The sequence below is a fragment of the Melospiza melodia genome, chromosome 7 (assembly GCF_035770615.1).
Source record: "Melospiza melodia melodia isolate bMelMel2 chromosome 7, bMelMel2.pri, whole genome shotgun sequence".
In the NCBI taxonomy this organism is placed as follows: domain Eukaryota; kingdom Metazoa; phylum Chordata; class Aves; order Passeriformes; family Passerellidae; genus Melospiza; species Melospiza melodia.
Window position 1 is genome coordinate 26,026,818 of NC_086200.1, and position 23,142 is coordinate 26,049,959.

Below are 23,142 nucleotides of genomic sequence, written 5' to 3' on the forward strand. Positions count from 1 at the left end.
ATGATTGTCCTTAAAATTCCAAAATCGATTCATTCAAATTAATTGCATTATATGTATCCAAACAATTTCCACCCCAAATGTCCCCCAGAAATACAACCCATGAATTCTTCCATTTGAAGATTTCTCCAGTTTCTGGAAAATGGAAAGTAAAACTTACCTATTTTTTCTCATGCTTTCCCATGAAGAAAATAAAGAAATGCAAATAATTTTTAAAATCATCCCTTCCACCAAGCACTGATTAACCTCCAGCAGGTTACAGTCACCCACATGGCAGAAGGGCTGCAGGGCCTGATGTGCCTCAAAGCATGTGCTGCTGCAGTGCATTTTGGTATATGCTTAGCCCAGTTCACCATTGCATCTCTCCTCTGATATATTTCCAGCCCCAAATCAATCATTGTTGTGTTGCACAAAGTAGTTTATTATAAACTAGTTATTATTGTGCACTGGGTGATTGGAATTGTGCACTGAGTAGTTTTTATATTGCACTGAGTGGTTTGTTTGTATGACACGGCTTGTCCCTTCTCCCCTCTTGTCCAAAGCCCGGTGGTGCTGCTCTTAGCCCAGGTTACTTCCTCCCCTCGCCCCTCCATCAGTTGTATCCCATGGGCTGTAGCACCTCTCCTCTGCCTCCGTTCCTCCGGGTTTATAATCTCCCACCATGAGCCTTTCCTGCTCTTTCTTCTCCTGGACAGCTCCATCCCAGGCTCTCTTTCTTTTCCTGGACACCATTACCTCTCTCCCAGACCCTCTCTTTCCCCAGAGGCGTTCCACAATGAAGTTGTGGGACGTTCATCCTGAGAAGAAGAGCATCTCTCATCTTTTGCTTTTGTCCTTGCCGGTGAAGCCAGGGTCCAGGTAATGAGATGATTAGTTCTCACAATTAAAAGATAACTATTGTGTGAATATTAAGAAAAGCTTTAGTGATGTATAGTTATATTATTGTCGTTTAGATGTCCTCTGTTCTCCCATAGTTCCCTTTCCCCCTGTGTTGTGACCATCAGACAGCCTGGGATGTCTAGGACAGGTAAAAAAGAAGGTGTGCACATGTGTCCCTTGCATGGGGCAGCTGGAAATGGAAAAGCTTGGGGGTGTTTAGGGGGTGCAGCATGGCAACACCTGAGCTTCAATCCAGTTACAAAGCAGTCTGCACTGATAAATGGCAAAGAAGAGCAGGCTGACAGACTTTGGGAAGGGCCAGGGCTGGCTGATGCAACCCCCAGGGGTATAAAAGACTGAGCACCCATCTTGAAAATGAACTGGCCACGTGGTGTGCACGAGGGGTAGTTCCCAGCACTGCAGCTTTTTCCTTATGTAGTCCTTTGCTGTATTTTTGTTAAGGTTTAATAAATCTTTTTAAATTTTCCAAGTGAGCAGTTGTCTCTCACACAGAACTCGCCAAACCCGACCTCCACAAGGCTCTCAATCCAACAAATCATCCAGTGAAACAGGAGCTTTCCTGTGACACAAGGGAAAACAAAAAATACATTCAATATCTTTAAGTGCTAAATTGAGACACAAGGATTTCTTTCTCATACTAAACCTGTAGGACACGATTTCACAGCGGGGGAGACTAAGGGCATAGGTTGGTTTTCCCTTTTTTATTTCATTCCAGTGTTTATTTCAGCCAGGGGTCTGTGTAGAAACTCTGTCACACTGAAGGCTGTTCCTTTTTCCCCCCGATGGAAGTGATGAATTTGGGAGCACAGCTGCACAAACCCTATCAAAGTCACAGGGAACAGAGAGACCCCAGGTGAGCCTGTGGGGTGCTGGATACTGGGGGAATGTGGTGATTTGGCTGTTCCTCTTCCTGACGATGACAATCTTTGACACGGACAAACCAAAGAGTTTTTTTCTGTCAAATGTCACCTGGAGTCAGGACATTTCTTGCAATCTCATTTGCATAACATAGAAATATGCTCTGGAGGCCAGTTCTGCAGGAAAATAATCCACAGGCCTGGATGTTAAAACATAAATGCCCAAACTACAACATTCTTTATTACCCAATGCCTAATTTTTTTCTTACTCCTTCTTATATGAAGAAAACAACAGCAAGAACACTTCTGAAGGAGGAAGCATATCTCCTTATGGCCACTTGGTGGGTATTTCACTTCTCTGAGACAACCTTGGTATTTTCAAAATGGGACTTAGGAAAACCCTATTTCCAAAGCAGCCACGTCAAACTGCATCTGGGCAGGAGGACAGGAGAAAAGCACTGGCTGCAAGCAAGTACATTAGAGGTACCACGGACATGAACTACAGCCCTGTCACCTCGAACTCTACCACAGCCTCGACATAATCTAAGCCATGTTAAACAAGGCAGGTGTAATTCCCTCTGTCAGAGAGTTGGACATGGAAAATTTTCAAGTGTATGCTGCCCTGGGCAGAGCCATCCTTCAGCAGCTCAGTGCACCCTCAATACTGAAGCATCTGCTCCCCATACTGGTCCTGTTTCCTCCTGTGGTGCTGCACAAAGGGTGAGAGCTGCTCCCAAAACCAGGTCACCTCCGTGTCCTGTGCGTGCTGCTCTGGGGAGAAGCTGCAGGGCAGCATGGCATTCCTGCCCTTGGCCAGGGGATGGGGTTGGGGTGTCCCCTCACCCTGAGCAGAGCTGGGAGAAACACCCAGAGGGAGAAGAGAGAGCTGTGAGTTTGCTGTGGCACAGCAGGTGATGCTCAGCACTGTTGGTGTGCTGCCAGGCCAGGGGTTGGGGTGGTTTATGATGATAACTATTCCATAACCATCTGCTTTATGCCCAGAAATGTCTGCAGGATCTTTAACATGAACCAGGGGGCAGGGCCAGAGCCTGGGAGCTCAGGCATGGGCTCTGATCAATCTCTGTCTCTCTGGCATGGTCAGCAGCTTCAGGGACTGTTACTTCATTGCTTTTGCTGGATTCATTTTCACCAATTTAGGCAAGAAGCTTCTGGGTGTGTTTTACTGGTTTTGGTTTTGGGGCTTGTTTGTTTGTGTTTATTTTTGGCTTTTTTCGTCCCCCGGCCTGGAGGCTTTTCACCAGCAAATCCTTTTGGAGGCTTTTTGGTTTTTTTTCTTGAACTGTTTTGGTTCATTTTTTTCTTTGGCCCAAGGAGCCCGCAGTGGCAGCCCCGGCCAGAAAAACCAGCAAAAGAAGGGACATTAAAGTCCACCAACTTCACCTGCCGTGAGGAGAAGTCCCACGCCAGAAATCCAACAGGTTCCCAGGCCACTTCACAAACTCTTTTCTCACCCCTTCCCAGAGACAAACAAGGGCAGCCAACATCTTTACCTCTCAGCGAGGTGGGGATGGGATGAAAGGTTCAGGGGTTTTTTCCTGTCCTTTGTGGGTATCTTGCTTTGTTAATAAATAGTTTTGCATTTTTTTCATTTTCATCCCGATATCTATTTCTCTCATTGGCAGAAGAAAAAGGAGTTATTGAAGCCTTTTCCCTCTAGAGGAAATGCCCATTCTAGGGTGTTTCCTCCTGAAATTTGTCTCCAAAACTGAGATACCAGGTCATTGTGCCAGAAGTATCCCCATGCCAGGCACAAGAGGTACTGAGAGGATCTGGGAGAGGGACTGTCCCCAATTGCAATGCAAGATGTATTCTATTTGCCATCTGTTAGAGCTGTGGCAGTTATTTTCTGTTAATTGGGCAGATTTTCTTTATCTCTTCCACAATGTCATGGTTTGACACTGGCACAATGCCAGTGCCCCCATGAAAATACACTTTCCCTGGTATCTGCTGTGAGATGTGACCAGGAATAAGCAAAGCAGGCTTCTACTTAGAAAAAACTTTATTAACTAAACTACAAGAAAAAAAAGAAAAGAAAAAAACACACAAGGAAAATTAAAACTTCACCAATACATCTCCCCCTCCTCCCCACCAAATTTCCAATACAATCCATTCCCCAAATCATTGACTCTCAGTCTGGCACCACCCTTTAGAATACTCAATCCTCAGTTCATCAGGGGGAGAAGAGTCCTCCTTGTGGCCATGGTGACCTTTTCCTTTTCATGCCCAGTGCTCTCACCACTGAACACGGACCAGAGCTGCTTCTAGGGTTGTCTTTTAAGGATGCATCGTCCCACTCCAAAAAGGCACGGACTCAACTTTGGGACATCTGTCCCCCCAGATTATTCCTCCTGGGGCTGAGGGGCACCAACACAGAACCCTCTTGGCTCTGGGGCATTGCCCCCCCGGATGCAGTCTCTGTATCCCAAGGAAAAACAGTTCTGTCCATGGCTATACAGAAAGAGCCCAGCATAAGAGCCACTCCATCATCCCTTCCCACTCAAGGTTCTTCAAGGTTCTATTCTTTCCATATCTCTCCCTTGCTCAGACCTCCATCTCACTTGCTCAGTTCCTTCTTCATCCTCCACTGCATCTCCCCTCCAGGAAAGGTCAATGCTCGGCAAAGTTTTCATTGTCCACAAAGGGGTTAAAATCTCCTACCAGCAGCTGGACTCCTTGCAGCCCCCGGCCTTCGCTGAAGGCCGTGCGGTGCCGGCAGCACACGATATCAAATTCCAAGATAACAGTCCCAGGCAGCCTCTGTCTCCCAGAAGTGGGGGTGGATACCTCTCAGTAGTTCTTCCACGCTCCCACCCCTGGGCCCCTCAGGGTCAGGCCCACCTCTCCCAGGCCGCGTGGCTTTCCCCTCTCCCCGCCCATCCAGCAGCTGGGCTAGAGGACAGATCCGAACCCTTCTCGCCAGAAATCCAGAGACCCTCCCAGGATAGAGCTCTGCTTTTAACCCTGTGTCTCAGAGGCGGATCCGGTGTCCCAATGGCCAAACCAGGTGCCAATATTAAAATCCGAGCACCCATTGGCCTGACCACAGCATCCCAGAAATCCCATTTCCTGTCAAACCACCACACACAACCACTCCTCCCTCTGGGGGGACATCTGCTGATAACAGCCATTGAATGTCACTGCATGGCTGATAAGAACTACAGCATCCCACTGGGAGATGTGAGCCCAGAGGGGGGAGCCAAGCATTCCTACCTGGATATAATCTGGAGATTTTGGAACACCAGCACAGCTTCTCCACTGGATTCCCCAGAGGAACAGCAGCTGCCTCTGCCCCTGGATCTTCAGAGGAAGAGACTGCACCTTTCTCCAGGATCCCTGCTCCAGCAGAACCACCCCTGACACTGCAGGAGGGCTGCAGCCACAATTCCAATGGGACTGCTGCCAACAGCCTGACCCACAGGGTGTCAGGTTATATTCTGACTCTGTCAGTGTTATTTTGTATTACTGCATTTTTTATTTTATACTTATATTTTCTTCCCTAATAATGAACAGTTATTCCTGCTCCCATATCTTTGCCAAAGAGCCCTTTAATTTAAAATTTATAACAATTCAGAGGGAGAGGGTTTACAGTTTCCATTTCAGGGGAGGCTCCTGCCTTCCTTAGCACACACCTGTCTTTCCAAACTGAGACAGGGACCCTGCCCTGTAGCATGGGCAGTGGGCTGGGGCCACGCCACCACTCCTCCCTCTGCTCCCCTGTCCTGCACTGCCAGGAGAATTCTTCAAAGCCCTGGTTCTCAAGGGCACAAGTGGTGCCCATGCAGCTCAGGGCAGGCAGAAAGCAGAACAAGGAAGGATGGAAGTGGCGGGAAGGATTCTGGGAGGTTGACTGGAGCAAGTGACAACTTGGTTACAAATAAAATTCAAATATCCTTATATCTTCTTACCCTTTACAGACGTCTATTTAAAAAGTAGAAACATCTCAGGTACTTTTGGCATCTTTGAAAATTTAAAAGAAAAAGGCTTATAATAAACTGGCCACTCAGCTCACTGAGAAAATGGTTCTGGTTGAAGGGAAACAAAAGCAAATCAACATTTTTGACAAGATCACTTTTGAGTTAAGTGCTCTGCTGCATCCTTTGCCAGGGCTGCCTTGAAGAAGATGCTTCAGGTCAGCAACATAAAAGAGCCCAAGCTAAATTTGTTGTTGCTGGCTTTTTTCCTTTATTGATTGGGTTTTCCAAAGAGTCCAACACACTCTGGACACTGTGCAATAAACAGGAACGTGCAGGAAACAAGAAAACCAGGGAGGGACATGGCAGCAAATTGTAATCAATTATTCAGCATCATCTAATCCTCACCCAGGTTCAGTGAGATTATTCCAACGCCTGTGCTGCTGTGGCCAGAGGCATGCACCAAGATCCAGAGGGATGCTGGTGCTCCCAGAAGTGGAGAAGGTTTATGGAAAGGGCCTGACCCTGCTTTGAGCTCTGCTGTTCACAGGGAGCTGCTGCACTGGCAGCCAGGAAGATACTCAGGCTGGAAGCTGTGCCACAGAGATCAGCAGGATCCAGGAGATTCTTACCTAGTGCTGCTCATGAACTTGGAATATTGTAAATGACAAAAGCCAGCGGAGAGTAGAGGAGCTGGGAACAGGAGCACCACCTGGAGACGAGGAAGGAGAGGGAAAGGGCAAAAGGGAGGAAAACCAAGGGAAGACAAAAAAAAAAAAAGAATGGCAGAATTCACTTTTAAAGGGATTCATTGCTGAACCCAGCTCCTTTTTGTAAAGCCTAGTGAAGAACCTCAGATGCCAAAGACTGAAATTGATTTTCCATCTTCAGCCTGACGTTGGTTAGTGTTTTATACACAAAGTAGGAGACTGGTATAAAAGGTTGTGGGGATTTCTCAGGGGAAAGTGTTGAAGATTGCATGCAAGATGTTTTCCATTACCATCTGTATGGCAGATTACCTTTGTCAAGTGAGCAGTTTGCTTTATCTATCTCTTTGGGTGACCACATTCACACCTCCCTGGGGAGGAGACCTCTGCTGATAACAGCTATTGAATGTCCCTGCATGGCTGATAAGAACTACAGCATCCCATTGGGAGATGTGAGCCCAGAGGGAGGAGCCTAGCATTCCTACCTGGATATAATCTGAGATTCTGGAACACCAGCACGGCTTTCTCCATGGGATTCCCCAGAGGAACAGCAGCTGTCTCTTCCACTGGATCTTCAGAGGAAGAATACATCCTTCTCTACAGATCCCCCTTGCTCCAACAGAACCACATCTGATACTTCAGGAAGTCTGCAGCCACAATTCCAATGGGACTGCCACCAACACCCTGACCCACAGGGTGTCAGGTTGGTTCTGACTCTGTCAGTGTTGTTCTGGTGTACTGCGTTGTTTTATTTCATCCTTTAATTTTTTTTTCTTTTCCCTATTAAAGAACTGTTATTTCCTGCTCCCATATTCTCGCCTGAGAGCCCTTTAATTTAAAATTTATAGCAATTCGGAGCGGTGGGAAGGGTTTACATTCTCCATTTCGGGGAAGGCTCCTGCCTTCCTTAGCAGACTCCTGTCTTTCCAAACAAGACAGAAAGCAAGACAACCTGCTCTGCCTTTTTTGGTTCAGTACTAAGAGACAAACAGGTGCAGAATGAGAAGTCCTGACCAAATCAGGACTCATTCCATGCACTTCAAAGAGAGCAGGAAGTGGCCTTGGACCAGTGAAAAAATACCCAAAACACTAATCCAAGGTGCAGCCAGGACAGGACCTGACCCTGATGTTCTCTCCCACCCTGAAGCGGTCAGGCTGGGGAAGGATTGTCCTTCTCAGATGTCCCAGCTAGCTTTCCAGCACCCCTAGCAGTACAGGGGCACTATCCCAATGTCCGTGGCTCGGGACAGCACCTAAAGCAAACGCTCTGTGCCATGACAGCAGCGTTACCTTGTGGTAGGACGTGGCTGGGCTGATGGCTACAGTCAGCAGAAATAAGAAGCCAGCGCTCTCCAGCTGTGGTGAATCCAGGTTTATTGAGTCCCAGGGGAAACTGACAACCAAAGAGCAAAAGGGGGAGGGCCATGGGAGGAGTCAGTCATTGGACGAATAGGGTTTCAGAGTGGAGTGGGACACAAATGATTGACTTAGGGAGAACACCAATGGGGATAACTTGAGGGTGGAGCCCCGGCCCCTGAGCCAATCACTCGACGCTCTGGTTAGAAGATGCTAGAGAGTTCTAGAGAGAAGGGTGGGAGTGCCGAGTGATGGACAGGGCACTGGGGAGGAGTTAATTAATTAATTAATCTCCAAGGCAACTGGGGAGGAGCTGGGATAACTGGCAGCATAAAGGAGGGAAGGGAGAACCAGGGCAGAACCATTACAAGATAGGGGGGAACAGAACAGTCCAACTTATACAGACACAACACCACTCCCCCCCTTTTTGTTCACTCACTTGGTTCCACCTTGCTAACAAGAGGTGGAAACCATGGGCAGTTCACAGATGTCACAGGGTCCTTTCCATCTGCAGATTCCCAAAAAATGCCACCTGGCTGGAGCCCCTGAGCACTCTGAGCTGGAGGAGGAGCTGCTGGGCCATCACTCAGCACCTCGGAGAGGTCCCCTGGTCCCAGCTAAGACTTCCCCTGCCTGAAAAGGAAACAAAAATGTCACCCTGTGCCAGCTTGCTGCCCATTTCCTCCTGCGCTACCTCCGCTCCAAAATTAAAGTTGCTGAGTGATGTGGAGGATTTTGGTAATGCTTTTGTTGTGGACATGCCCTTCTGGCAGACCCAGCCCTGCTGCAGGGACTCTCCAGGGCTGCATGTGGCAGCCTCCTCCCACAGTTCTGGCAGTTTGCACATCCCTGGCATGGGCACAGAGGCAGTGGCAAGGAGGGAGGTGATAGAGCCAGGATTCACACCCAGAGGCAGTACCAGGGGGGCAGCAAAGCCCAGCAGTAGCTTAAAAATTGCTTGAAAGCAATGCCCAGCTGAAAGGTGAGGACATCAAGGATGGGGAAATCTGCAGCCCTGAGAGAGGCAAAGGCAGTGCCAGGGGAGCTCAGCCCAGCGAGGTGCAGCAAGATCCCAGCCAGGCATGGGGCACCTGCTGGGGCAAAGGGACCTGATCAGCGACCTGGCCAAAAGGGCTGACAAGGAAAAGAGAGAAGCAAAAAATAAAGGGTACAGAGACACAGACCTGGACAACTGTCCTGGTTTGAAAAACATGTGTCTGCCAAGGAAGTTGGGAACTTCCCTTGGAATGGCCAAATTATTATAATTTGCATTATTATTCCAATATTAATATATTGGAATCAAGGGGCTTTCAGGCAAAGGCAAAGAAATGGGAAAAAGAATAAGAGTTCTTTAGCAGTATGTATGTATATATATATGTGTGTGTGTGTGTGTGTGTGTGTGTAACAAGGCAAACAAACAACCACAGCAGCAGCAACAACAACAGAACCACAAATCCAGCCCCAGCCCCGGCCCCGGCCCCAGCCCCGGCCCCAGCCCCACGCACAGCCACGGCCCCAGCCCCGGCCCCGGCCACAGGTACAGACCCAGCCCCGGCCCCAGCCCCAGCCCCAGGCACAGCCCCGGCCCCAGCCCCAGCCCCAGGCACAGCCCCAGCCCCAGCCCCGGCCCCGGCCCCGGCCCCAGGCACAGCCCCGGCCCCGGCCCCGGCCCCAGCCCCGGCCCCGGCCCCGGCCCCAGCCCCGGCCCCGGCCCCAGCCCCAAGCACAGCCCCAGCCCCAGCCCCAGCCCCGGCCACAGCCCCAGCCCCAGCCCCAGCCCCGGCCACAGCCCCAGCCCCAGCCCCAGCCCCGGCCACAGCCCCAGACCCAGCCACAGCCCCGGCCCCAGCCCCAGCCCCAGCCCCAGCCCCGGCCCCGGCCCCGGCCCCGGCCCCGGCCCCAGCCCCAGCCCCAGCCCCAGCCCCAGCCCCAGCCCCAGGCCCAGCCCCAGCCCCGGCCCCGGCCCCGGCCCCGGCCCCGGCCCCGCCTCTCCCGGCGCTTTCCCCTTTGCTGCAGTTCCGGGCACAGCCGGCAGGGGCGCCGGTGGCTCCCGGCCGGGCGGGGCGGGTGCGATGATTCCCCCGCGGCTGCAGGGGGCGCTGTGGCGCCGGCCCGGCCGCGTCTCCACACGGCAATGGCGGGCGCGCTGCGTGGCGGGAAGGGGCTGCAGCGGAGCCGCGGAGCGGTGGCCGGAACCGCAGGGACGAGCGGACTCCGGGGTAGCAAACGAAATGGAACAGAAACTCCGCAGCTGTAGCAGGAGCCGAGGGGAGGCCCGGCAGGCAGGGCTGCTGAGTTACAGCGCAGTGAAAAACCCGGAGCAGTGGCAGAGAAGCGGCGGGGCTGGGCAGGGGCCGCTCGGCTCCCGAGCGCCGCCGGGAGAGGCTCCCTCGGAGCGGGAGGGGACTCGGGGATCCCGGGGTGTCCCCTGAGGCACCCGAGTAGATGGGGAGGGTCCTTTGTTCGGTTAGGCAGGGGTTAATAAGGTCCCGGAGCCACGGCCGCTCTCCTGAGCAGTTCCGCTCACGGTGGAAGGCAGGAGGAGCCCGTCCCGCAGAGGTGGCGAATTCTGCCCGCAGGGAGCGCAGCCTCGGAGCCTCCCCTCTGATGTCCAGAGCGAGAGAGAGCCACAGCCCCTCCTGCCAGCCCGCATCTCCCGGCACCTCTGCCCTTCCCAGGAGAAAGCCCCCAGCTGCCACAGTGCAGCCAGCTCCACTCCTCCCCCTTCTCTTGGCCATATCTTGAGTCTCTTAAGTGTCGGTGGCTATTGGCTCTTAGCAACAAATGGGAGAAAATTCCCTGAGAGAAAGAAACAAAAGGAAAAGTCCTAACCTCCATCAACAACAAATGATAGCAAAGAAAGTGTAATGATCGAACCTCATAATTTAACGATGGGATCACAATTCCAGGGAAACCCATGAGAGGAATAGCGGATTTGTCTTTACAAACAAGCTGTGGATCTGCTGGTAGATAAAACCAAAACTGGGAGATAAAAGAAACAATGGGAAGGATTCCACTGATTGATGAATGGAAAAAGATATTTGCTTTTACAAATAAACTTTAGGTTTGCTGATAAACGAAATTAGACATTGAAAGATGAAAGAAACAATGGGGAAGAATAACCCCTAAATTCCATAAGAGTTAAAAATTCAAAGGGAGGGTTGTACATTAGAGGGAAATCTTTGGGAAGTCTTTGGTATCAGGCATATCAGAGAGTCTGTACCTCTCAAGTACCTCAGCCAGTGGGGAAAGAGAGAAGGGAAATGTGGCCAGGAAATTAGGATAAAAAAGAGGCTGCATCCTCCAAAAATTTGAGAGATGGCAGGGGAATGCCCTGTGGCCTTTATTTGAATAAAGCCAGAAAGGACTCCTCTGTCTCCTTTTTGGACACAAACCTCTGGTGTTTGTGGATTAATTTTCCTAGCACCCAGCCTGCAAAGCTGGGGATCAAAGCTGCGTGTCCCAGCCAACTCCACGTGCCAAGGGAAGGATGTGAGCACTGAAGCGGTGTGGAGTGAAAGGATTTGGGGAGGACAAGGTGTCAGACACGCCAGAAGAGTGCAAGAGGAACTGGTCATGGGTAAAGTGGAACTGGTCAGTGCTCCAGGCCGGGGTTCAGGCCATGTCTGCAAAGCCCCCTGGCAGCAGCTGCCCTTGCACCCTGCTTGATTTGTGCTCAGCTGGTGCCTTCCAGAGTGACGTGACACAGCAGAGTGGAATCCCTTGTGTTCCCTGTGCCTGGCAGTAAGGCCATCACCCCTGGGCACAGGAGGAGCCGCCTGCAGAGCAGAGGGGTGGGATGCAAAGCCCAGCACACGCTGTTCCCCCATTTACCAGCTGGGCAATCGAGGTGGCACATGCCCTGCACACATCTCCACCATGAGCCCACGCAGCAGGACAGAACTGGGCAAACCGCCGGGGCAGAGCCATCCCTCCCCTTCCTTTTCCCAGAACACAGCCTGGAAACCCAGAGCAGGGCCACTGCTCTGCAGCTGGTGTCCCCAGGTGCCATCCCCAGGGCTGGAGGTGCCCAAGAGGGCTCTGAGCATCCTGCGCAGGGAGATACAGACTCCTCCAGCACTCAGGGGCTCTTATCAGCCACCTGCAGCTGGGCTGCAGCAGACCCTGTGATGTAAACAGGACTGGGCACTGCAGGAACAGGAGGAATTGCCAAATTCAAGTGTTGGATGAGGTCCCACATGGGCTGGCAGCTTCAGGGCATGGGAGGTGATTGCCCAGAGGATGGGAGGGGGAAGCTTGGTGGGGTGGTACCCAGACAAACTCCCAGGTCTGCTCTCCAGGCCATCCAGCCCCTCTGGACTGTGCCCTGCTCGCTCAAACAGGCTGGAAGTGCTGGGCAAGCTCGGTCCAGCCATGGGCAGATGAGGGGATCAGAGGAGTGGGAAGCAGACTGCAGACCCTTCAACCCACCTCAAGCCTGCTTTCCTGGAGTCAGCCTGCAGGCTGGGCAGGTAAGTACTGGCTGTGTAAAAAGTGCTGAATGCTGTGACCTTTTCATTACTCCTTCTCTGCTTTATCATCTTCAGGCAGTCCTCGAGTCTTGGAATTCCCACTTCCAGCAGTGAATCCTGTCTCCCCTGCTGCTGATTGACTGTGGATATGCTGGCATCCAGGATGGAGACAGTACAAAGTGAGACCCTGATTGATGAGGTGGAGGAGATGAGTGGAAGAGGTGAGTTTTCAGAAGGGAACAGGAGGGGGAACTGTCCTCTATTGAGGACAATGCATCTGCTTCTGCTGTGGGACAGCTATTGAAGGTCAAAGCACTGGGGCTTGTCCCCAAACTGGGCTTTTCATGGGTTGGGACTTGGTGGCTGCAACACTCCCAGCTGAGCTCTTGGTGTTCACCCGTAGGCCCAGCTCCAGCACCAAAGGCTCCTGAGCTGACATCCTTGGCCCCCTCCACTGTTCATAGAAAGAGATGTGAATTTGGGGCCATGGGTTGTGGGTCTTGGGGTAACCTCCACTGTGGTCGGCGCTGGTTTGTGCCCTGACCTGCCTGTTCTCCTCTCACAGCACCAGAGACACCCAGGCTCAGGTCCAGGTGGCTGCACTGCAGGTGTGCACCCACCCACTCAGGTGCTGCCTCCTCCTCCAGGAAGCTGAGGTCCCCTTGTCCAGGACGTGTGCAGGCCCCCGGGGTGGGGACAGGGATGGGGCAGCAGGGAGCCAGGGACAGTCCAGCCAGGGAGGTTTTCCCACTGCAGGGAAAAGGAGCTCACCCTGTCCCTTCTCTTGCTGGGGTGGATGCAGCCCCAGGGCTGCCTGTTCTGAGCAGCTTCTCCTCCTCTCTCCCCAGCTGACGTGACTCTGGACCCAGACACCGCCAACCCCTTCCTCGTTCTGGCCAGTGACCAGCGAGGGGTGGGCCGGGGGCACGAGTGGGCGCTGCTGCCCGACAGCCCCGAGCGCTTTGACACGGAGCCGTGCGTGCTGGGCAGCCAGGCCTTCGCTGCAGGGAGACACTGCTGGCAGGTGGAGGTGGCCGAGGCGGGGGACTGGTGGGCAGTGGGAGTGGCCCGGGAGTCTGTCAGGAGGAAGGGGGTCCTCAATTTTACGCCCCAGGAGGGGATCTGGGCCGTGGGGCAGTGGTTTGGACAGTACCACGCTTTCAGTGATCCTGACTGGACCCCACTGCACCTTCCCTGCCTCCCCAGGGCCATCCAGGTCTGCCTGGACTTCACCTACAAGCAGGTGACTTTTGCTGATGCTGAGAGTGAAGCCCCAATCTTTGCTTTCTGCCTGGCCTCGTGTGCTGGGGAGAGGCTGCGCCCGTGGCTCTGGCTGGGGATGGGCTCGTGGCTCAAGCTGTGCCCCTGACAGGGAGGGAACATCAGGGGCAGGGGAGAGGCTGGAAAGGCAAACGCCATCCATCACCTTGGGTCCTGGTGCTGGGAACTGGGGGTTCCTGCATCCTGCTGGCTTCTCATGAGGATCCTCTGGCCCCCAAGGAGAGGACGGGCAGCTCATGGAGGTGGATGCCACAACAGAGCCTCCTTTATCCCCCCACCCCTCGGCTGGCACTGCGGGGACAACAGGGAGCACAGAGACTGGGAGCAGGGAGGGGCTTGGTGCCCGGTGGTCCCTGGCAGGGACCATCACTGAGTGCCAGGGCACTGCAGAGCTGCTCTGTATGAGGCCATGGAAAATGCAGCAGGGTCCAGCTCCTCCCAGGGTGCTGGTGTAGGGCCTCTGGCTTTTTTCAATTAAGTTAAAAAACCCCAGACATAGCAGGATACCCATGATAACACTTATCTTCCCCACACATCCAGAGCCTGTCCTTGCCTGATGTGCACCAAGCACGTTTCTTGCAGCAGAGCACTGGGAGCAGTGCAGGGGCAGCAGCAGGGGCAGCCCAGGAAGGAAAGCAGAATGCTGAGCTGGGTCTGAAACCCACAGGAGAGGCTGGAATCCACAAGAAGGGCCACAGATCTGCCATTCTCAAGGTCCCACCTCACGGGATCCTGCTAAATCCTGTCCTTAGGAGAGGAGAAGGTGAAGAGGGACATTGCCTGGGTCCAGCCTAGATTTCATCATTTCTGGTTGGACCTTCTTTACTGCCACTTCAGTTGTCATTTTTGTGGTGGCATCTGGGCACAGACAACAATATTGGTCTCCCTGCTCTACTCCAGGAGCTGCAGTTGCAGGACTGGGTCAAGCCCAGGTATCTGCCCCCAGAGCTCTGCCCTAAGCCTCTTCCACTGTGGTAGCATCAAGACTGGGGAAACCCAGGGTTCTCTGCTCCCACAGAGGTACTTGCTACTGTCCATGGGCAGGAGCCTCTGAGACTGTCCTATTTTCCTTGGGATAGAGTTAATTTTCCTCTCAGTGGCCAGCACAGTGCTGGGTTTGGGATTTAAGGTGAGGATAATATTGATAGCAACAAGCCAGCCATCAGGCATGTGGTGTTTACGTGGCCTTCTCTGTGCCTCATGCTCTGCCAGTGAGGAGTTGGACGGGAAGCTGGAGGGGAGCACAGCCAGGACAGTGACCCAAACTGGCCATTCAGATATTCCACACCATAAAACATCCTGCCCAGTGTGTAAACTGGGGGAGCTGCTGGTCAGGGGCTGATGGCTGCTGGGAGACAAGCTGGGCACAGAGCAGCGGGTGCTGAGCACCTACACTGGGCATCACTTGTTCCACTTGGGGTTTATATTTTTTTCATTAGAATTATTATCATTAGTATTATTATATATTACTTTTATCTCAATTATTAAGCTGGTTTTATCTCAAATAAAAAGGTTTTTTTCCCCCATCCCCCTTGGAGGGTGGTGTGTGACTGAGTGGCTGTGTGGTGTTTAGTTGTCAGCTGGGGTTACACTGTGACAGAGGTTCATAGCAGAAGGTTGGTGTATGGAGATGGCAGATTGTTAGTTCTGTATTTTTGTCCTTTGTCATGCAAAACATCCCAGAAGAGCTGTGCTGTGCATTTAGGGGCACCTACCTCAATCAAGAAGAAGAAATTCCTTTCTGAAAGCCAACTAAGTCCCTCAGACTGAAAAAAGTTGGGTTTTTCAATGGATTGGTGTCTGGGAACTTCTTCACTGATATTTTGTGGTCTGGAGGGAGTAAATATTGTGCTCTGGTTTCCTTTTTGATGTGTCCCCCAAAAATTAAATTTTAAAAAATCATCTCTCTGGGAGCTGAGTTACGTAATTGCAGCATTTGTGTGAGAAATACACAGTTCCATGTAGAATTGCACCACAAAGACTCAGGGGAGCTTAAATTCAGCTCTCATGTGTTAGAGGTCTCTGCATGTTGGAACCACAACGGGTAGGAAGGGAAGGAACCCCGGGGTCCTTGAGCAAGGCTGGACCCACGTGGGCTCCGAGTGGTTCTGGGGAGACAATTGGGGCTGGGGGTTTGTGGCACAGCCAGCACATGGCAGCAGTGATGCTGCCTCCAACCCTGGCTGCACAGCGAGGCCACAGCAGGGTGGGATCAGACCCCTGGGACCCTCCTGCTGCCAGGGAAAAGGGCTGCAGCAGTGGACAGTGGAAGCACCTCAACAAACATGCTCTTCTCAGCATTGGTCTGTCAGCCATGCTCCAAACAAAGCCTGCCTGGATTTGGCACATCAGCCAAACAACTGTGATTGACCACCCTTCCTATGAAACTGTTTCCTTTTTCCCGGTGAGCCCTTTCTCTGGCACTTCTGCTCCTTTTACACTGTTCTCGCTCTTGCAGATGCCACTTTGTCTTCTCCCCACCCTGCCAGATTGCTGTGTGGCATCACAGTTTTATTTTAAAGGTCTGGCTGAGCCAACCTCGGCACTCTCTTTTTTTAAACCTTTTTTTTTTTTTTCTTTTAATATTAAAAAACCCAGAAAACCCTTGATTTGAGAGCTTGGCCAGGTAACTCATCCAAGGTCTTGCCCAAGGCTAAAGCCTTGTCCAGGACCTCAGAAGTGCATCCAACATTGGTGTTGCAGTGCTTTGAGTGGCACTTTAAATGGGCAGCTTCACAATTTCCAACCCCCTGCTGCAAGTGTGGCGTGACCAGATTTGCAGCACAGGGCCAGGGCCAGGGGCCGAGGCTGCAGGGGACGTTGGGTCCCCTCACTGCTCCACACAACAGGGAACGATGGCTGCCCAAGTCTCTGCCCTGAGGTCCCATTCCATGCCCTGCAGCCCCTGGCATGGTGCTGGCCCTGGGTGGCTCTCAGAGCCAGATGGTAGCGAGCACACAGAGCAAGGCTCCTGCCCTGCAGCTCCTGCACACTCGGGCACAGCTCAGACACAGCTCAGACACAGCTCAGACACAGCTGGGCACAGCTGGGCACAGCTCAGACACAGCTGGGCACACGTGGGCACAGCTCCTGCACATGTGGGCACTGCTCAGACACAGCTCAGACACAGCTGGGCACAGCTGGGCACTGCCCCCCATGACCCCAGCAGGGCTCACAGATGTGTCCAGCGTCTCCCACAGCCCTGCAGTGAGGGGCTGGGCTCAGGGCCGTGGGCAGGCCTGGGTCGGGCAGCTCACAGGGAGCCTCTCTGGGGTGGCATCACGCAGCATCAGGGTCGCTCCACGCAGCCCCATACACACCCCTGGCCCAAACAGGGGCCAAAGGACTCTTGGCTTGGCCCACGCCAGGCAGGCTTCTGTACACTGACAGAGAAACTGCCCAGAAATGAAAAAAGCCCTGGGTTTTGTCCAACTTTGAAACCTCTGCTGGGGCCGGCCATGGCAGCTGCTGCGGGCAGGGGGTACCGGGGGGCTCTCAGGGAGGCAGCCTGGGCTCTGCAGCCCTGGCCCCCTCCAATAACAACACAACAGCCCAAAGTTTGTCTCACTTTTATTTACATCATTGCACAGCCCATTTCCCCAGAACACACTGGAACGTGGTGGGTCAGACACCATTGCCCACATCCACGAGCTGAACATCTCTGGGAAGGAGAACAAGACTCAAAGAGTCACTGAGTCTTGTGGGGGCACAAGCAACAACTCCAATTATTGGCAATGACAACAAAGCCAAGGATGCTGAGTGCAGCCACAGCCACACACGGGACCGGGCCCCCACTGCCCCAGCCAAGGGCTTCTGGCTTTCACAGTTGCATATTTGGATTGATGGTGGGTTTCTTAAGTGGAACACTGGCTCCATGAAGTCCTTACCCTGGGGACATGCTATGGGAGAGAGCATCCCTCATCACCTGCCACAACTCGGTGCCTTGTGGGGCCAAGCTCCCGGGAGGCAGCCAGGCCTGGGAAGGTTAAGCCCCCCCTTCCATTTTTCTTCACTGGTGATGTCCTGGTGACAAGGGGGTTGTTGGGAAGGGGCTGAAGGAAGGGACACCCAGGACAAGGCACAGAGCAGTGGTGCAGAGCCTGCTGCCATGGGAAGGGGTATGCAGGGTGGGATCACCTGCGTGGGAATGGGATGGGACTGGAGCAGGGACTGTGACTGGAGAGGACTGCAGCAGCCTCTCCACCAAGAGTACCAGAAGCAGAGTAATCCCTGCATGAGTGCATGACTGGGAAAAGGGCAGACAGCCCAGGCATGTGGAAGAAGGGAGGGGACAGTCGGGGAGCAGAGATGAGCAGCCTGGCTGCAGCAGAGGACATTCACCCACAGTCACACCAGCCCCTCACGCTTGGAGGAGAGACCAGTTCAGAGCAGCCCTCAGGGCACAAAGGGGCTGCTGCAAGATGTGTCAGGGTATCCCCGAGCTGCACCTGGGAGAGGGGACAGAGGAGAGCAGACACCAGGGCCAGGAGCAATCCTGTTGGGGAAGTTGGCACACTGGTCTCTGCTGCTCAGGCCACCAGAAACTTCCAGCTCAGGCTGAGGGAACACACAAGGAAACACATCCTGCTTGGCAGCTAGAGAGGAGGAGGAGGAGGAGGAAGTGCACATGGTGCTTTGAATTCAGGAAATTACAGATGTCCATCTCACAGGGCATTGCACTGACCCAGTTGCTTTCAGCAAAGGGGCAGAGGGACATAGTGCATGACCACCACCACCCAGTGCAAGGACACAGGCCCCTCAGAGCCTGCCTCTTGCCTGCTCTCTACCCTCACCACCACGGAGCCAGAGCCCAGGCTCCAGCAAAGCAGCTGCACACACCCCTGGAGCACCTGGCAGGGCAGCATCACAGCCAGTGTCCCCACAGCCTGTGCCACTCAAGGCTCAGGAGAGATCAGCACCAGGCACTGTCTGGCAGGGTGAGGTGGCAGAGGCAAGGACCAAAGCCAAACCAGGGGGACTCTTGGCAAAGGGGGCATTCTGAGACAGAGGGCTTTGAGAACTGCATGTGCTGGAAACACAGGTGAAAGGAGGAGGAGAAGGAGGAACACTGGCCCCACTGGACAAGGGACCCAGAGCCTGTTCTCTGGGACCAGCAAACTGGGGGGTTTCACTAGAGGACACAACAGGCAGGCAGCGCTACCAGGGATGAACCCAACGCCAGCAGCTCCTCTGGAATGTGCAAATAAAGCGCAGAGACAGCCAAGAGCACCTGCGTCCTGCCAGGGCACGGCCTGTCCCCTAAGGTACGTGTGAAACTGATGCTACAGGAGGTCCAGCCTCAAGCTGGCAAAAGGACATCAGCAAACAGAGACTCCAACTCCCACCTTCTGGGGTCAGGAAAGCTCCTTTCTCACTCTTTGCAAAGCAAAAGGCAGTGGTGGGTTTAGCTAGTACGGAGCCATCTCTTCCCACCCTCGGATCCTCCATCCACCTTTGCCAGACAGACCAAGGGCTGAGTGCATCCGAGTCCTGGGGATAAGCCAGGATCTCAAGGAAAGCATTTTGTGAGATCATGTCTGCGCCGGAAAAGATTCTCTCACTCTGAAACTGATTTTGAAATTCTCAAAATTACAGTACTTTACAATACAAAATGTCTCCATTCAGTATTATGTCATTTTACTCCTTCTGGGATTATAATAATTATTAAAAACACTCAACTTTCTAGAAAGGACAGAACACCACAAAAGAGACCAAAGAGTAACGGGAAGGCTGCTGTAGTATATCAAAACCAATTTAGTGCAAAGGAGAAGGGGACTTTCAAGAATGGTTGATGAAAAGTGTTCCTCATACGCTCATTTGGAGAAAAGGCATTGATTTAACCTCTGAATGAGATCAGATTGCCAGCTTCTATCCTGAAGCTTAGAACATCAACACAAAAGGACTGTAACACAATATGCATGGCCATTAAAAAATAATATTATATATAGATATATATATATATATATATGGAGAGAGAGAGAGGGAGATGTTTTCCATGTATGGTATTTCATTATAGGAAAGTGTCCCTGCAGACAGGCATTTTCTGCCATCAGGCTCTTTTGGGCCATTTCCCCCACAGATGTTGATATGTGTCTCTTTGCCAAGGTCTAAAGCTGAGGGCAGAGTGCCTTTGGGTGGGATGATTGTTTTCCAGTGCCCCCACAGCTGCCACGGTCCCTGGGCCTGTGGGGACGCCCGACCCTGCGCCGTGGCCGCCCGCGGACGGCTCAGACCGTGGTCTCATCCGCGGCCTTCTTCATCAGCTTGGCGGAGAGCAGGGAGTGGGGCACGGGGTGGGGGCTCCGCGAGGCCGGGAGCATCAGCCGGACTTTCTGGTTGGTCCTTCGCCACTCCGAGTACAGCTGGCAGTGGTAGCGGAACGAGACCTGGCGGGCGAGAACGCAGCACTGTCACAACCCCAGCCACGCTGTCACCAACCCCGGCCACGCTGTCACCAACCCTGCCTGCACTGTCACAACCCCAGCCACGCTGTCACCAACCCCAGCCACACTGTCACCAACCCTGCCTGTGCTGTCACAACCCCAGGCACGCTGTCACCAACCCCAGCCACGCTGTCACCAACCCCAGCCATGCTGTCACCAACCCCGGCCGCACTGTCACCAACCCCGGCAGTGCTGTCACAACCCCAGGCACGCTGTCACCAACCCCAGCCACGCTGTCACCAACCCCAGCTGCACTGTCACCAACCCTGGCAGTGCTGTCACCAACCCAGCAGCGCTGTCACCAACCCCGGCCACGCTGTCACCAACCCTGGCAGTGCTGTCACCAGCCCCGGCAGCGCTGTCACCAACCCCAGCCACACTGTCACCAACCCCGGCAGTGCTGTCACCAGCCCTGGCAGTGCTGTCACCAACCCCGGCCACACTGTCACCAACCCTGGCAGTGCTGTCACCAAGCCGGCAGTGCTGTCACCAACCCCGGCCACGCTGTCACCAACCCCGGCAGTGCTGTCACCAACCCCAGCCACGCTGTCACCAACCCTGGCAGTGCTGTCACCAACCCCGGCCACACTGTCACCAAGCCAGCAGCACTGTCACCAACCCCGGCCACGCTGTCACCAAGCCCAGCCCTGCCCCGGAGCACACGCAGGGACGCTCGATGCCCACACCCCTCTGCCTCTGGGGACCCTTTATCCTGAGGCAGGGACACAGCAGTGTGTGGCACGGCGGGGCACGGTGTGGGGCACTCTGGGACAAGGCACACAGCAGTGACCCCGGCATGGTGTGGGGCGCTCCGTGTCCCAAGCCTGACAATCGGTCCCTGCCTGGGGACACCAGGCTGAGGGGCAGAGCCAAAGGGGCCTTCGGGGCAGCACCAGCAGAGTTTGGGGTTTGCTCAGTTGGGTTTGGGTCCGGGCTGGTGCAGGGTGTGGGGATGAGCTGCACCTCACCCCTCCATCCAGCCCCGGGCTTCAGCAGCACCTTCAGTCAGCAAAACAAAGCTCTGAACCCAACCAGCCTCCTCCTATCTCACAGACCCTAGGGACCTTCTTTGTCCTGCACAAAAACCTTCCCTCCTCTGTCTGCAACAACAGCACAGCAGCTGGATTCACTTTTTCCTGACAACACCGTGGCCTGGGACACTTGTCTACCCGGAGGGAAACAGGGGAGGATGCAAAGGCTGGCGGGACCCAGCAGAGCAGCCCAGCAGAGGCCCGAGATGGCCCTGCAGTTTCAGAGCAGCCCTGCGAGGGGAGCTTTGAGCTTGGCTCAAACACTGACTGCAGTCAGCCACTGATCTGAACCGGCCCTTCTTACGGGAAGGATTTAGCTGGCAACTGGGATGTAGCAGGAAGTGCATCTGACACAGAAAACTCAGTAAAACTGTAACTTCTGGATGGGTCTACGAGACATCTTATGAGAAACGAAGCTGTGGCACTGAGGTAACTGAGCTTACTGATCGGTGCACACTCCTTCCTGTTGCAGAGGGATTGTGGCAATAAGACTTTTTGCTGACAAATTCATGTCCCAGTTTTCAGAGAATAGGGAGTTAATGATGGGAACCTCAAAGAAGGCTCCTTGTGCTCACAAAGGAGCTGCAGCCTTGGCTACAGCCTCTCTCACAACCCTCACACTGGTTACAGCCATGAACTCCCTCCCACATATTGTCCTCTTGGACTGCATAGCCCAGGGCAGAATGAGCTGAATATAAATAAAAGGCCTTCACCTAATGTCCTCCTCTGCTCAAGGAAATGTGAAACACAGCAGAATTAGAGCCATTTAAGTCAGGACTTGTTACTGCACAAACATTTTTCCATTTCCTCCAGGTTTCCAGCTCCTCCCCACCATGCCTGAGATAGAGGAGACGGAGACACTTCCTCTTAAGGTTTCCAATTTTAGCTTGGCTTCCTACAGAAACAAGCTTCATGCAGGAACATGCAGCATGGAAACTTTCCTCCATGCTCCCATGCAAGGAGTGCCTCCAGCTTTGCCCCAGGCACCCTCACCCTCAGAGCAGGGGCTGCTGCAGCACCAGCTCATCCTGCCCTGGTCCCCAGGTCTGTGAGGGAGATTGCAAGGAGTGTCCAGCCCCAGGGGAAGGGGTTACTCTGTGAAATTGGAAAATGACATGACAAGGAAATGGACTGGGGAATTTCTATTGCCCACAGGACTCCCAGCTTTTTGGGGTCCCACTACTTCTCCTGCATCAAGTGCACTTTTTCCCTTCCCAAAATGATGTTTCCCTGCAAGGAGTTGGAAAAGGGCATTGACAGGGCATGAGCACACAAAGGGCTTGCTTGGAATAGGAGAGCCAAAATCAAGATCCAAACCCAGAAATCCACTCAGTATCACAAGACAAAAGAAGTGAATGGGACACAGAGGGAAGTCCCTGGCCCAGCAGCCCTGGGGAGGGACCAGGCAGCCCCACTGAGCCTCCACTTGTGCCACAGGCAAACCTGCATTCACTGTCCTGCCCTTCTCTGCTCCCTGCAAGATGCAAGCTCCTCGCTCCCTAATTCAGCACGTCCAGAAAAGGCATCTGCACAAAGCTCTCTCCCACCAGGGACCAGTTCAACCCCAGACTGGCTCAAATGCAGGTTCCCAGCAATGCCCAGTGTCCCCCATGCAGCAGTGGGCCAGGGCACACTGGCTACCAAGCCTTGACTTGGGGCCGACCACACAACATCAGAGCAGCCACAGGTTTCCCCAGGGCCAGAGAGTTCCTTCCACACACCTTAAAAATACTGCATAGGAGTTTGTTTAGTTGTGGCCAGAGACCCCCAAGGCCAGTCTGCACCCCAGCTGGGCACAGCTGGTCTGCTCTGAGCAGCAAATCACAGAGGGACACGGTGGTAAATTACTTAGGCATCAAATGTGTTCTATATTTTACTTTTCCCCTGCACTGCCCAGGTACCAAGTTTGTGTTTTTTTGTGAACCACAGATGGGCCACTGCCTGACCCAGCCCCAAGCCCTTCCCTTCCCACCCAGCCTCAGCCTCAGCCCCATCCCAGCTCTGGCACATCTGTGGCTGGTTGGGCTCTGACACTTAGGGAACACAGTCTGGAAAGCAGATGAATGACCAGCAGGTGATTTTCCATTCTCAGCTTGCACATGAAAATAACTAAATGGACATCAAATGGAAGAGCTCAAGGTGTTCTCACACAGGGAGGCAGATATA

At 53.5% G+C, this 23,142-nt stretch overlaps 2 protein-coding genes and 1 pseudogene across 3 annotated transcripts in view; 1 reads left to right on the forward strand and 2 right to left on the reverse strand.

The window, feature by feature from the left end:
- Positions 1-2,307: 2,307 nt before the first annotated feature.
- LOC134420904 (myelin-oligodendrocyte glycoprotein-like) lies at positions 2,308-3,976 on the reverse strand (annotated as a pseudogene).
- Positions 3,977-9,909: 5,933 nt separating this feature from the next.
- On the forward strand, positions 9,910-15,039 carry LOC134420603 (thaicobrin-like). Its single transcript, XM_063160775.1, has 3 exons — positions 9,910-12,221; positions 12,297-12,442; positions 13,070-15,039. The coding sequence occupies exons 2-3, from the start codon at positions 12,370-12,372 to the stop codon at positions 13,588-13,590; spliced, it is 594 nt and encodes a 197-aa protein (XP_063016845.1). The 5' UTR covers positions 9,910-12,221; positions 12,297-12,369; the 3' UTR covers positions 13,591-15,039.
- Positions 15,040-17,059: 2,020 nt separating this feature from the next.
- The window catches only part of MARCHF2 (membrane associated ring-CH-type finger 2), a 36,025-nt gene continuing 29,942 nt past the window's right edge, over positions 17,060-23,142 (reverse strand). For both annotated transcript variants that reach the window (XM_063160777.1, XM_063160776.1), the window contains exon 5: positions 17,060-19,888. In XM_063160777.1, coding sequence (XP_063016847.1) covers positions 19,730-19,888 — 159 coding nt within the window. In that variant the 3' untranslated portion in view covers positions 17,060-19,729. The remainder of the gene's footprint in view (positions 19,889-23,142) is intronic.

Excerpts from the sequence above, each read along its gene's own strand:
- LOC134420603 (XM_063160775.1), top strand. The coding sequence starts at position 12,370 with ATGCTGGCATCCAGGATGGAGACAGTACAAAGTGAGACCCTGATTGAT. Across the intron at positions 12,443-13,069 it reads GGAGGAGATGAGTGGAAGAG|CTGACGTGACTCTGGACCCA; the intron begins GTGAGTTTTCAG and ends CTCTCTCCCCAG.